Source organism: Procambarus clarkii, chromosome 81, assembly GCF_040958095.1.
Source record: "Procambarus clarkii isolate CNS0578487 chromosome 81, FALCON_Pclarkii_2.0, whole genome shotgun sequence".
Lineage (NCBI taxonomy): Eukaryota > Metazoa > Arthropoda > Malacostraca > Decapoda > Cambaridae > Procambarus > Procambarus clarkii.
In genome coordinates this window covers 19,957,494-19,971,591 of record NC_091230.1, presented here as the reverse complement: position 1 = coordinate 19,971,591, position 14,098 = coordinate 19,957,494, and the positions used below count along the sequence as shown (strand labels likewise).

Genomic DNA, 14,098 nt, shown 5'->3' with positions numbered 1-14,098 from the left:
GGCATTGTGGCGTCACTGTGGGGGGAGAGAGAGAGAGAGAGAGAGAGAGAGAGAGAGAGAGAGAGAGAGAGAGAGAGAGAGAGAGAGAGAGAGAGAGAGAGAGAGAGAGAGAGAGAGAGAGAGGAGGCACTGTAACCATCCCAGAATATTGTTTTGAAATGCCTCTTCCCCTCCTCTATTGCTGTCCTCTTGGCCATTTGTCTGCCTGGCCTTTGACACGTGAGCATCAGTATAGTGTGTTCCCCTCTCTCTCTCTCTCTCTCTCTCTCTCTCTCTCTCTCTCTCTCTCTCTCTCTCTCTCTCTCTCTCTACTCTCTGGTACACACCTGGCTATGTTTGATTTCGTGTGTTTAGGTGTTTTGGTAAGACACGAGTGGCAGGTGTTGTATGTTTAAGACGTGTATGTTTCATGGATTATGCTTATAATTTATGTTATGCGAATTTTCAATTATCCGGATTGCCATCCGGATTATCCGTAGTAACTTTTTTCCCCTTGTGTCTATCAGAAAATTAATCTACATAAGAGAAGGCTGCTACTGAAGGCTTATTATCCCACACGAGCACAAAAGTCTACTACGGGCTCGCCATAGTCCGTGCTACTTTGGAACTTTTTGTTGCCAGTTGCTGAATCTAAAACAGCAACAAGCCATACGATTCAGCTCCTATTTATGTCCACCCAAACTCGACTCTTGTGTCTAACCTACGCCTGAAACAACCCAGATCGAGATCCCACATCTACTATCTTATCCGGTAATTTGTTCCGTAAATCGACAATCCTCTTGCCAAACCAATATTTACCCAGGTCTTTCCTGAATCCAAACGCTCTATACAGTGGCACCCATTGTATCGAGTTGTATTTGGTATATATATATATATATATATATATATATATATATATATATATATATATATATATATATATATATATATATATATGACTGTCAGACCACGGAGAAAAATTGAAACAGGAATTTCCTTAAGTACTTTCGTATATTAATACATCTTAGAAGATCATGATTTTTTCGGATGTATTTACGTATGGACTGTAAGTGGGCCAAGCTTCAGCTGTATGATGTGCGTCCTAAGATGAACAAGATACAGTTTCCGAGGGGAAACATGGCGTCCCACTTCCGAGGGGAAACATGGCGTCCCACTTCCGAGGGGAAACATGGCGTCCCACTTCCCCTCACCACAAATCGGCTCCCAGGAACACGAATTCAACATCTGTCTCTCTCACGTGGTAATACTGCCATCTCTCAGTTAAGAAAAATAATGGAACGAAACCTATTTAGTTTCTGCAGTGTTGCCAGCTATGCTAGGAGCTGGGAAGGTATCCTCCCAGCAGCTGGGAGGATGATAAATCTCAGCCTTTCCTAGTAGCTGGGTGGGGCGGCTAGGCTCAGGAAAGTGGGGGAAAGGGAGGGGGGGGGAAAGGGGGAAGAAGGATATTCCCCACTTTACATCAGTAATTCTCAGCAAACATCAAAGGGAAAGCCCAAAGGGGTGACCACAGGGTGAACCCCGGCATCAGGGAGTTTGGGAGGGGGGGAGGAAGAGGGGTGAGGGGGCGAGACACTAGGGGGAAGGGGGGGGGGATGTGGCGAGGCATTAGGAGGGTCGAGAGGGGGGAGAGGGTGAGAGGAACTGTGGCGAGGCATTAGGAGGGTCGAGAGGGGGGAGGGGGTGAGAGGAACTATGGCGAGGCAGCAGCACCCGGACCTAAGGACAGGGACCGGTCAGACAAGAGCCTTAAAGAGTGCTCTATATAGAGTAGTCTGTCGATAAGTCGATTCCCCTCCTCCTCTCTTCCATCCTCCTGTTCCTTCCTTCCTCCACCGTCCCGTTCTGTAAGGCATCTGTCCTATCCTTCCCAGCGAGACGCCCATCGCCTATCCCTTCCCTCATCTTGAAACCTTTCTACAACGTCCTTTCCACCACCCTCTCGTTAACACCCCCCCCCCTCTCTCCCTCCCTGTCCCCAGTGCCACAAGGGAGCCACATCCCTGGCACTATCCCTCACACAATTACCAAGGGCCACCAAAACACACACACACGGGTTCGAATCCCTCCCCAGACTCAGTCAGAGAGAATTAGCTTAAATTTAAGAGAGTCGTTTCCCGCTGAAGTCGGCAATAACCAGGTCTTTGGCGGCCCCCAATTGGTGGCGATAGTTACAGCTTTGTCATAAGGTCTTCGAGCCCTGAGAAGCCCTGCTTCGAGCCCTGAGAAGCCCTGCTTCGAGCCCTGAGAAGCCCTGCTTCGAGCCCTGAGAAGCCCTGCTTCGAGCCCTGAGAAGCCCTGCTTCGAGCCCTGAGAAGGCTTGGCGGCAGGGCTTTCAGGGGAGGCCTTCAGAATCAGGGCTTTCAGGGATGGTCTTCAGAATCAGGGCTTTCTGGGATGGCCTTCAGAATCAGGGCTTTCAGGGACGGTCTTCAGAATCAGGGCTTTCAGGGACGGTCTTCAGAATCAGGGCTTTCAGGGACGGTCTTCAGAATCAGGGCTTTCAGGGATGGCCTTCAGAATCAGGGCTTTCAGGGACGGCCTTCAGAATCAGGGCTTTCAGGGACGGTCTTCAGAATCAGGGCTTTCAGGGACGGCCTTCAGAATCAGGGCTTTCAGGTGGATTCAATCATCTGATGATACATTTCAGAGTTCAGTAATTCACCGAGGATGAATTAGGTCTGTCCATAGTGCCGCCTTTAGTGCCACCACTGGTGCCATCCAGATTGCCAGCCCTGGTGCCATCCAGAGTGCCAGCCCATGTTGCCATACAGAGTGCCAGATCCATATTCGTGTCGTCACTTCTGCCCAGCGTCTGGGATTTCAGAAAACCTTTCAACGTCCTGATTATCTTCCGAGACGTCTCAGGCGTGAAGTAACCCCTTCTTAGATCGGGAATATCGGAGTACCTGGATTGTACCTGGATGAGGTTCTGAGAGTTCTTCTGCTTGACGTGTGAGAGCTCGGTCCGACAGGAACGTTCCTTGATCGAGATCATCGGGAAGGAATGGAATTATCAGTAGAAAACGTCAAGCCATTAAGATTCTATATCCCTGGGAAGGGGTCAGGATAAGGATTTGGGATGGGATGGAGGGGGGGGGGGGAAGGAATGGTGCCCAACTACTTGGACGGTCGGGGGATTGAACGCCGACCTGCATAAAACGAGACCGTCGCTCTACCGTCCAGTCCAAGTGATTGGAGAGGGAATATCGGAGTGTTCTTAGATCGGAAATATTGAGGTTTTCTCAGATCAGGTATGTCGTCATATTCTTAAAAAAAAAGGATTTTGGAGTATGCTCAGAGCGAGAACATGGAGAGTACAAAAGCACTGACGAATATACTACAAATATACTACAAAATAATTCCTACCTGACATTAATAAGTCCTTCTAGCACCACAACTTTCAGGAAGGCCTCTAGGCCTACAACCGCCTCCCCCCCCCCCAATTCCACTTACCTGTAGTTGAATGCTCATCAAGCAACTGTACACTACGTCGCAGAACAGATCTCTAAATCCGTGTACGATAGGCAAGAATGAATACTGATTAGCACTACTATCCTCCCTGTAATTGATTACCCCTACAATCCCCTGTGATTATGACTACAATCTCCTGTGATTAGGACTACAATCCCCTGTGATTAAGACTACAATCTCCTGTGATTGATTACCTCTACAATACCCTGGGCTTGATTACCACTACAATCCCCTGTGTATGTAGTGGTATATATATATATATATATATATATATATATATATATATATATATATATATATATATATATATATATATATATATATATATATATATATATATATATATATACCCTGGTTAGCATTGTCTAAATATATGCCCAAGTCTGAAAAGAAAACTTTCCCTCCTATAGATACCCCTGGCATCCATTACGAGAGCGATTGGGCGTTAGTACAGACCTCAAAGTAATTACCCAACCAATCAACCAATCAATACAGAACTTGATTCATAGACCGTTGAACATTTATACTGTGGGAAGTTCACAAGAAAAAACATTGCAAAACAGAGAATAACAAGGTGGAAGTGAAGAGGTTCATGGAAGCTTTAGAAAGAAAGTTTAGAAAGGCTTCAAAAGGAACTCAAGCTTTTTTAGAGTCTTTGGAACAGAAGCTTGAGAGAGAGAGAGAGAGAGAGAGAGAGAGAGAGAGAGAGAGAGAGAGAGAGAGAGAGAGAGAGAGAGAGAGAGAGAGAGAGAGAGAGAGAGAGAGACAGGCTTCAAGAGCGAGACTCACCTGACGATGACAGGCTTCTCGGAGCCGGCGACGAAGCCGAAGCCCATTTCGGGGTCTCGAACGAGGTCAACCTGACGAGGCTGGGGAGGGTCGTCCAAGTAATCCTTCCTCGGATCCTCGTAGGTGGTCGTCTTGTTCAGGTGACTGAAAGGCAAGACAGGTGGTCAGGGAGATGGTCGATGGGTGGGAAGTTGTTCAGGGGGTCGTCTGCAGGGGCTGAGGGAGTGGGGTCAGGGGAGGGGGTCCACGATCCACCTGCCACGACATACCATCGATGATGTCGAATTTAAACTCCTAAAACTGTCACCACTTAGTTCGAAATGGCCTCCAATAGCCAGTTTTAAGGGCCCTAAGTGGGCAGAGGTTCGTCAGGAGTCGAATCTGAATGACCTGAAACGGGGAAGCGGATATGGGCCTTGAGGGGGTTACTAAGTGGTCATAAAGAGACGAACAGACAAGACCACCCGTTTCGTACAGTGTGTGTGTGTGTGTGTGTGTGTGTGTGTGTGTGTGTGTGTGTGTGTGTGTGTGTGTGTGTGTGTGTGTGTGTGTGTGTTTATGTGTGTGTGTGTGTGTGTGTGTGTGTGTGTGTGTGTGTGTGTGTGTGTGTGTGTGTGTGTGTGTGTGTGTGTGTGTGTGTTTATGTGTGTGTGTGTGCTTTTGATTTAGCTCTTGGACCCCGCCTTTCTAACCGTCGGTTGTCTAATAATTCTAAACCTATTTTTCTCTATATCTACTAAATATATTTCTCTAAATCACACACACACACACACACACACACACACACACACACACACACACACACACACACATATCCCCCAGGATGCATCCCGTTGCAGCTGTCTAAATTCGCAGCTACCTATTTAACACTTTCGCTCGGGGATGACGCAGCATTGCGTCATCCGTTTACTGGCGGTAATGCCGGGGATGACGCAGCATTGCGTCATCCACTTTAAAAATTCGCCAAAAATCAGGTTTGTATCCGATTTTTTGGGGACTGGTTTTAAAATGTGCGCCGATGTCTTCCCATTTCCTTTGTTGAGCCTCGTGGCCCTCAGGCGGCTTGGCACACGCCGTGGGCCCATTGTCTTTGCTCCACTGTTGTGACCAATGTCGTCTCCCCTCGCATCTCAAACGTGTGAACATTTCGGCTATTTTCCGTGGCTATATTTCTTACTGCGGCTTTAGAAACTATCTACGCTTACTCCACGATGGATAGTAATCATGAACAAGGCCCTTCCAGGAAGAAAATTGCGAAAGAAAGGCTTGAAAAGGGTGGGAATTGGGAGTGTAGTAGGAAGGCCTCTGAGCGCTCACTCACGGCTAACGCGTGGCCCGTCTTCAACTCGTCGGCGGTTGGAGCGTGACCAGGTGTTTTTTTTTATATGCTAATGTTCCTCTAGAGAATTTTATTACGAACCCATTGAGACCAAAATGAAAGACCTAGGACAAAAATTGAGGTGACCAGAGTGAAAATAGTGAAAACATTTTATCCCGTTTGCGCGCTCCCGGGTAACTCGTTCGCACTTTCTCTGTTTGCTGCGGGTAATTAGCCGGGCTTTTGGAGTTTATATGCATTTAGTGCTGTAGAGAATTTTATTGCGAACACAATGATACCAAATTTATTCTCGTAGAAGGAGAATTGAGGTGACAAAGTTGAAGAGAGTATACACTTTTCGGAATTAACGCGCGCTTCCGTGACACGCTGGGGCCCATATCGCCCTGTCGAGGGGTGGCGCGCGGGGTGAGCGAAAGTGTTAACCTGATGCCCCTGTTCACCTAGCAGTAAAGAAACACTGCACATTTGATTCTGCCTCGGCTGGGAATCGAATTCGGGATATTTGGACAATGACTCAATTGCTTACAGTGCATTATGTGGGCCTGCAGACCACCAACAGCCTGCTAGATCAAGTTATCACACGTCAAGCCTGGCCCCTGAATGAGCTTGGGTGAGTTGTAGAACTCTGACAACCCTATCTAGGTAAACTGCAGGTAAATATACCCCCCTTCCCCCCCCCCCCGGTGCTATTTTGATGAAGTCTGAAATCAGGAATTTGGTTTCCGTAGAGTGTTTGAGGCGTAGGCGCCGATATTTCTTTTAGGGGGGGGGGGGGGGGCAGTGTGGTCGACCCCAACCAGCCTATGACACTCAAATACCCCCCAATGTGTCATCTTGAAAAGTTGGGTGAATCTAGCTCTTAGTATCTGGTCTCCAGCCGTGGATAGAGACAGTCTCTTGAATAGATGAAGATACTTGGTAATTTCTATAGAAATAGATACTTGGTAACTTCTGTGTAGATACTTAGTAACTTCTATAGTTATAGATACTTGGTAACTTCTAGAGATATAGATACTTGGTAACTTCTATAGATATAGTTACTTGGTAACTTCTATATAGATACTTGGTAACTTCCATAGATATAGATACTTGGTAACTTCTATAGATATAGTTACTTAGTAGCTTCTATAGCTATAGATACTTGGTAACTTCTAGAGATATAGATACTTGGTAACTTCTATAGATATAGTTACTTGGTAACTTCTATATAGATACTTGGTAACTTCCATAGATATAGATACTTGGTAACTTCTATAGATATAGTTACTTGGTAACTTCTATATAGATACTTGGTAACTTCCATAGATATAGATACTTGGTAACTTCTATAGATATAGATACTTAGTAGCTTCTATAGCTATAGATACTTGGTAACTTCTAGAGATATAGATACTTGGTAACTTCTATAGATATAGTTACTTGGTAACTTCTATATAGATACTTGGTAACTTCCATAGATATAGATACTTGGTAACTTCTATAGATATATATACTTGGTAACTTCTATAGATATAGATACTTAGTAGCTTCTATAGCTATAGATACTTGGTAACTTCTATAGATTTATATACTTGGTAACTTCTATAGATATAGATACTTGGTAGCTTCTATAGATATAGATACTTGGTAACTTCTATAGATATAGATACTTGGTAGCTTCTATAGATATAGATACTTGGTAACTTCCTGCCTCTTTTCTCCTGGTTCTTCTATTCTCAACACCATCGTCATAAAATAACCCTAACACCATTCCCATTAAACGGAACATTTGAGAACAAATGAACAAGATCATTGAACAAGAAGAACCATTAACTCCCACAAAATAATTCCTTTCTTCAAAAAATAATTCCCCGGAACGATTAATTCCAATTAAATAATAACGAGATAACAGAAAAAGTTAATTGGGCTGTTAGGGTCTTCAAATTGGCAGGCGGAATTACAGTCATGAATATTTCTGGGGGGGGGGGGGAGAGGGAAGAAACATTTACACCCTCGGGAATAAAGTGGAGTTTATTCCCCCTCCTTGTTTGTAAATTGGGATTAATTTTTTTTTAGTGTCTATGTTAATATTTGTTTAATTCTATGTACGGGGCCTCGTAGCTTGGTGGATAGCGCGCAGGACTCGTAATTCTGTGGCGCGGGTTCGATTCCCGCACGCGGCAGAAACAAATGGGCAAAGTTTCTTTCACCCTAAATGCCCCTGTTACCTAGCAGTAAAAAGGTACCTGGGAGTTAGTCAGCTGTCACGGGCTGCTTCCTGGGGGTGGAGGCCTGGTCGTGGACCGGGCCGCGGGGACACTAGAAAAAGCCCCGAAATCATCACAAGATAACCTCAAGAAGAAGATGTATATGTGTAGTTAGCTAGACGTTCCTAGGGGAGACGAGCTCGGAGATTGAGCCCAGGTCTTCTAAAACTAATGTAATGGGGCTAATTCCTATTTTTTTATATATTTACATTTAATAATTTGTTATGAATTAGTTTTAATGACTTCTACATCTCGGCTATTTCACTTATTACTGGATCTAACTGTGAAGGAGTTCCTGCTGGCATCTTTACGACTCATTTGTGTATATAGTTTCTTATAACCCTCGTTCTGATGTTCCTGACATGGACAATGCTGCTTTTGTCTACTTTATCTATTCCCATTAGAATCTTGAATGTCATTATCATGTCTCCCCTATTACTTCTCAAGTGTGTGTCTCCCCATATCTTTTATAGTGTGGTGAAGTTCGTTTGCCTGAGTCTTTCCTTGTAGCTCAGGCCCTTCAGCTCACGAACGGGTGAGTATGCAATGTTGTTGCATATCTTTGGATTTTCTATCTTTTGGCTCTTCCTATATTTACCTAATTCTATGGCCTTTATTGCTATAATAATTAAACTAGAACACTGTATCACTGTCTCCTGTTGATATTTCATAATTAATATTTTCACTGCACATCTTGGTCTGTGAAAAGACCAGTTTTCTCCATCCTTTCATGTTCATTCAAAGGAGCCGGTCGGCCGAGCAGACAGCACACTGGACTTGTGATCCTGTGGTCCTGGGTTCGATCCCAGGCGCCGGCGAGAAACAATGGGCAGAGTTTCTTTCACCCTATGCCCCTGTTACCTAGCAGTAAAATAGGTACCTGGGTGTTAGTCAGCTGTCACGGGCTGCTTCCTGGGGGTGGAGGCCTGGTCGAGGACCGGGCCGCGGGGACACTAAAAGCCCCGAAATCATCTCAAGATAACCTCAAGATGTTTCCTACCGGATATTTTTCCTCCTCTCGGGTTCATATTTTTCCCAGTCAATTTTTTCCATGATTGAAATCTCCCATCACAAGGAATTTTGATCTCAACTTTTTCGTGGGTTTCCAGGGAGGTGTAGATCACATCCACGACCACCAGTTACTGAAATGATTCCCTAGATGTAGTCCTTATAGTTACTTGCCTCCGAATAGGATATTCCTTACAAGACCCTGTTACTTCTCCGAGTAGAGGCATACCTCTTCCTTCCCTCTCAAGTCTCTCACATTACCTAGCATTTCCTTTGGCAAATTGTTAATGATATCAGTTAATATAATGACCTTTGGCACTGCTATCATATTAAGAGTATGTGGTCCCCCCTAATCCGTGGGGTTTAGTGGTGTGATGTGGTGTGATGTGACGCTATGTGGTGCTATGTGGTGTGTGTGTAGCTAATATGTAAGTACCCACATGGATAATATAACACTTGGCAGCGCCACTTGTGATCAAAAGTACTCCCTGCAGTACCTAGATTGTACCTAGATAGGATTCTAGGAGTTCTTCTACTCCCCCAAAACCCGGCCCCAGTTTGGGCAGTAGTGGAAAACAAATCAATCAGAAAGGCGGGGGTCCAAGAGCTGGAGTCTCTTATGCTCGATTCTGCAGGCACAAATACTAAATACATACACACACACACACACACACACACACACACACACACATCCAAGAGTCAATGCTCGATCCTGCAGACACAACTAGGTGAGTACACACACACACACACACACACACACACACACACACACACACACACACACACACACACACACACACACACACACACACACACATACACACATACACATACACCCCAGAGATTTTCGTACCCCTGCCGTGTATAAATATACACACAGCCTCGTTAATTAACTCACAGCAAATGGATGGGCCAGCAGTGGCTAGGGAATGATTCAGCTGACTGTGAAGCGTGCATGATGCATGAGTATGATGAGGGGTAACTCACCGGCAGATGTTTTGAGGTGAAGTGTGTGTGTGTATGATGTATTCTAATGTGAGGTAGACCTGATTTACCTGTTATACCATTATATACTTCGTCATAAGGTGCACGAGTTGAAGTATGCGTCATGTATGAATGATGTATACCTGGTGGAGCCGGGTTGGTAGGTTGATGTATACGATGTATACAGGTATGATATATATACACTGTAAAAATGTATATTATACAACGATCACAAGGAAATACAAGGATCTTAAGGATGTACGATAATTCCAAGAGTGCACACAAACACCCCCCAAGAGTGCACACAAAGAACCCCCCAAGAGTGCACACAAAGACCCCCCCAAGAGTGCACACAAAGACCCCCCAAGAGTGCTCACAAAGACCCCCCAAGAGTGCACACAAAGACCCCAAGAGTGCACATCACCGTTAACAAGACGACCAAGCAAGGGTGCTCTAGCGTGAAGGGCAGGGGGAGGGGAAGAAAGAGTGCTCCCCACCCATCGTACTCAAGAGTGCAGGGACAGAGTACACAATGACTGCCGTTACTCGAGGGGGGTCTACGCCCCCTCTACCGTAAATCTGGGAATGGCCGAGGGGGGGGGGCAGTTTTAATGCATGAAACTGCCCCCTTCAAGTTTATGAATGAGCGGGTGGGAGCAGCCCCTACACACACACACACACACACACACACACACACACACACACATCCTCTTTAAATCTCCCCCCCCCCCCGGATGGTAAACATGCACCCTACTGACTCATTCAGGATAACATGATACTTTCCGACTCCAGAGAGACGTTGTAATAGTTCCGTAACTCATCAGGTCGTTCATTTATCTCTCTCTCTCTCTCTCTCTCTCTCTCTTACTCCCATACTCCAAACCACTTGGGTTGGACGGTTGAGCGACGGTCTCGCTTCATGCAGGTCGGCGTTCAATCCCCGACCGTCCACAAGTGGCTGGGGCACCATTTCCTCCGTCCCATCCCAAAATCCTTATCCTGACCCCCCTTTCCCAGTGCTATATAGTCGCAGTGGCTTGGCGCTTTCTCTTGGACAGTTTCCTTCCCTTCACTCTCCCCTCTGACCCTCGTCCAATCCAACTTTGACAAACAAAATCCAAGCAGAAACAGCGTGTGGTGTGTGTGTGTGTGTGTGTGTGTGTGTGTGTGTGTGTGTGTGTGTGTGTGTGTGTGTGTGTGTGTGTGTGTGTGTGTGTGTGTGACGAGGGAGAGCCATCAATCACCGTCCATCCTACTATATATATATATATATATATATATATATATATATATATATATATATATATATATATATATATATATATATATATATATATATATAAGAACATAAGAATGTATGTCCTCGTATGGGCCAATAGGTCTTCTGCAGTTGCCTTTGTTCTAAGAATGAAGATAACTGCAGAAGGCCTATTGGCCCATACGATGCAGCTCTAATTTATATCCACCCAATCTCAGTCATATATGTCTAACCCCATATATATAAATACAGCAAAAGAGGTTGAACTTACTTGATAAAATACTGCTTGCCCTCCTTATCGGTGGCAGCCTCCCAGCCGTAGGGGAGGGATAAGCCTCCCGTATCCCAGTTCTCCAGAGGAGGTAACCATGACGACGTCTGACTGGCATGGCTGCGAAAAAAAAAGAACACACATAAGCGTATTAGTTGACATCTTGCTTTAGCACTTGACACATTGATTGACATAAATGATATTCCTGTGTTGAAACAATAACCAACAGATTCCCACCCAATTACCGCTACAATTACGGAATCATTTGGGCTTCCTCAGGCCGCCTGTGAGGTGGTACCATGTGAGGTCAGGGAAAACCCAATTCAGATGCTTCAGGTAATCAGATGTGAGGTACCAATCACGCTATTCGACTCTCAACTGGACTACAACACTTACCAGGTGAATGGAATGTTTAATTCCACGGAAGTGTAAATGGGAATTATTCATAGGACTTTTATAGCTTGCATCTTGGAGACGGTGGGAGCGACTGGGCACCGCTACATTACCCCAGTTACTGGGGGGGGGGGACTTGTGTGGCAGAATATGACTGGGGGAAGCGTGTACTGGGGACAAGATGACGGCTAACTGGCCCAGTACCTGACCCGAGACCCGTATCCCAATAACAAATGGAGCAAACTGTAATTATTTTGACCTATTATTTCTCCAATATTTTTCTTAAGCAGAAACTAGCCACACCCCTACCACACCCACACCCACACCCCTACCACACCCACACCCTACACCACCCCACACCACACCCACACCACACACACCCACACCACACCAATAACACACCCACACCCCACCACCCACACCCACCCACAGCCCACACCACACACACCCACACCACACCACTAACACACCCACAACCCACACCCCACACCACACCCACACCACATCACTATGAGGCCCATGACCTCTGGCTGCAGTGTGGCAATAGGTCACTTTTAAAGGGGACACACTCAATAAGAAGCCAGGTATAGCCATGAGACACAGTAATGTGATCAGGCGTGTGTGGGCGTGTAGATAGGCGTGTGTGTGGGGGTGTGGTGACATCTGACGTACTAAGACACAGATGCTGTTTCTTAAGATCTTAAGGCTTTGCACAAGAGACAATACTCACGCAGGAGGTGAATATGTCTCGCTTTGCACAGTTCAATCCGGTCATTCCTATCACCCCTACACAACACCCGCATATCCCTATAGCATTTACACTGCGCTTTGTCATTTTGGGCAAATATGACAAGGTTGCAATTACGTTCTAACGCTGTAGTTTATGGATGAATAAATCGGATGAGTTCTGTATGATACAGTATGGATGAATATTCTTGTATTTTTATTTTTAACCTGGCTATTCTAGGAGGGTTAAGGGGGGGGACTGTAATACGCCTGGGGGACACCTTAGAGGCTATGTAGTTCACGTTTGTAGTCCCCTGTAGTTTCCTGTAGTCACCTGTAGTCCAATTCTGTTGTTCCCTGTAGTCCCCTTCTGTAGTTTCCTGTAGTCACCTGTAGTCCAATTCTGTAGTTCCCTGTAGTCCCCTTCTGTAGCCCCCTGGAAGTCCCCTTCTGTAGTTCCCTGTAGTTCCCTGTAGTCCCCTTCTGTAGCCCCCTGTAGTCCCCTTCTGTAGCCCCCTGGAAGTCCCCTTCTGTAGCCCCCTGGAAGTCCCCTTCTGTAGCCCCCCTGGAAGTCCCCTGTGGGTACACAACACACTAGAAAATATCAACTAAAACCAATAATAATATTGGAAAATGGAGAAACTTTCGCCAGTGCCTCAGTGCTGGAGGAGAAGACCCAATACATGTCTAAGTGCCTCAGTGCTGGAGGAGAAGACCCAATACATGTCTAAGTGCCTCAGTGCTGGAGGAGAAGACCCAATACATGTCTAAGTGCCTCAGTGCTGGAGGAGAAGACCCAATACATGTCTAAGTGCCTCAGTGCTGGAGGAGAAGACCCAATACATGTCTAAGTGAATTATACATTTTTGTGGTGAAACTTTTGTCCTTTATCAGTGTAAACAATTGTTTATAGCACTTTGATATTGGGGGTTTGTTTACCTTCAAGATTGGGGATGTGATGTGTGTCTCCTGCTGTGTACCGGAGTCTACCTCAGCTGTGTACCAGAGTCTACCTCCACTGTGAACCGGAGTCTACCTCAGCTGTGTACTAGAGTCTACCGCGACTGTGTACCGGAGTCTACCGCCACTGTGTACCGGAGTCTACCTCCACTGTGTACTAGAGTCTACCTCCACTGTGTACTTAGTCTACCTCAGCTGTGTTCACGAGTCTACCTCCACTGTATACCCAAGTCTACCTCCACTGTAGATGCTAAATGACCCTTTCACATCTTAAAGACTTTTTTCCCTCCTCTCTAAGACTTTTGTTTCTCAATTCCGTTCTTCGCTTGCAAAATTACACCCTCCAGGATGGGTCGACCCTCTAGGATAGGTCGACCTTCCAGGATGGGTCGAACTTCGAGGATAGGTCGACCCTCCAGGATGGGTTACTGCCCTACGAGTCCCAGCCTGCAGGGACCACAGTACCACAAAATAGACCTTATTAAGCTAGCTGCCAGCATCTATATACAATTAAGGTTATTATATGGAGGTTATATATAAAAAATTGTGTCACTAGCTATATAAGATTGTTACTGGCTTAGCTAAATGAGCTGCAGGGGCTCAGTTCCCGACTCCACTATGTGTTCTGAAACCCTTCCCACTACCGCCCA

At 45.7% G+C, this 14,098-nt stretch overlaps 1 protein-coding gene across 1 annotated transcript in view; it reads right to left on the bottom strand.

Moving 5' to 3' along the window:
- The window catches only part of LOC123748939 (serine-rich adhesin for platelets), a 357,404-nt gene that overhangs the window by 236,246 nt on the left and 107,060 nt on the right, over positions 1-14,098 (bottom strand). Inside the window, 2 exon segments of the mRNA XM_069315267.1 lie at positions 4,264-4,407; positions 11,370-11,489. Coding sequence (XP_069171368.1) covers positions 4,264-4,407; positions 11,370-11,489 — 264 coding nt within the window.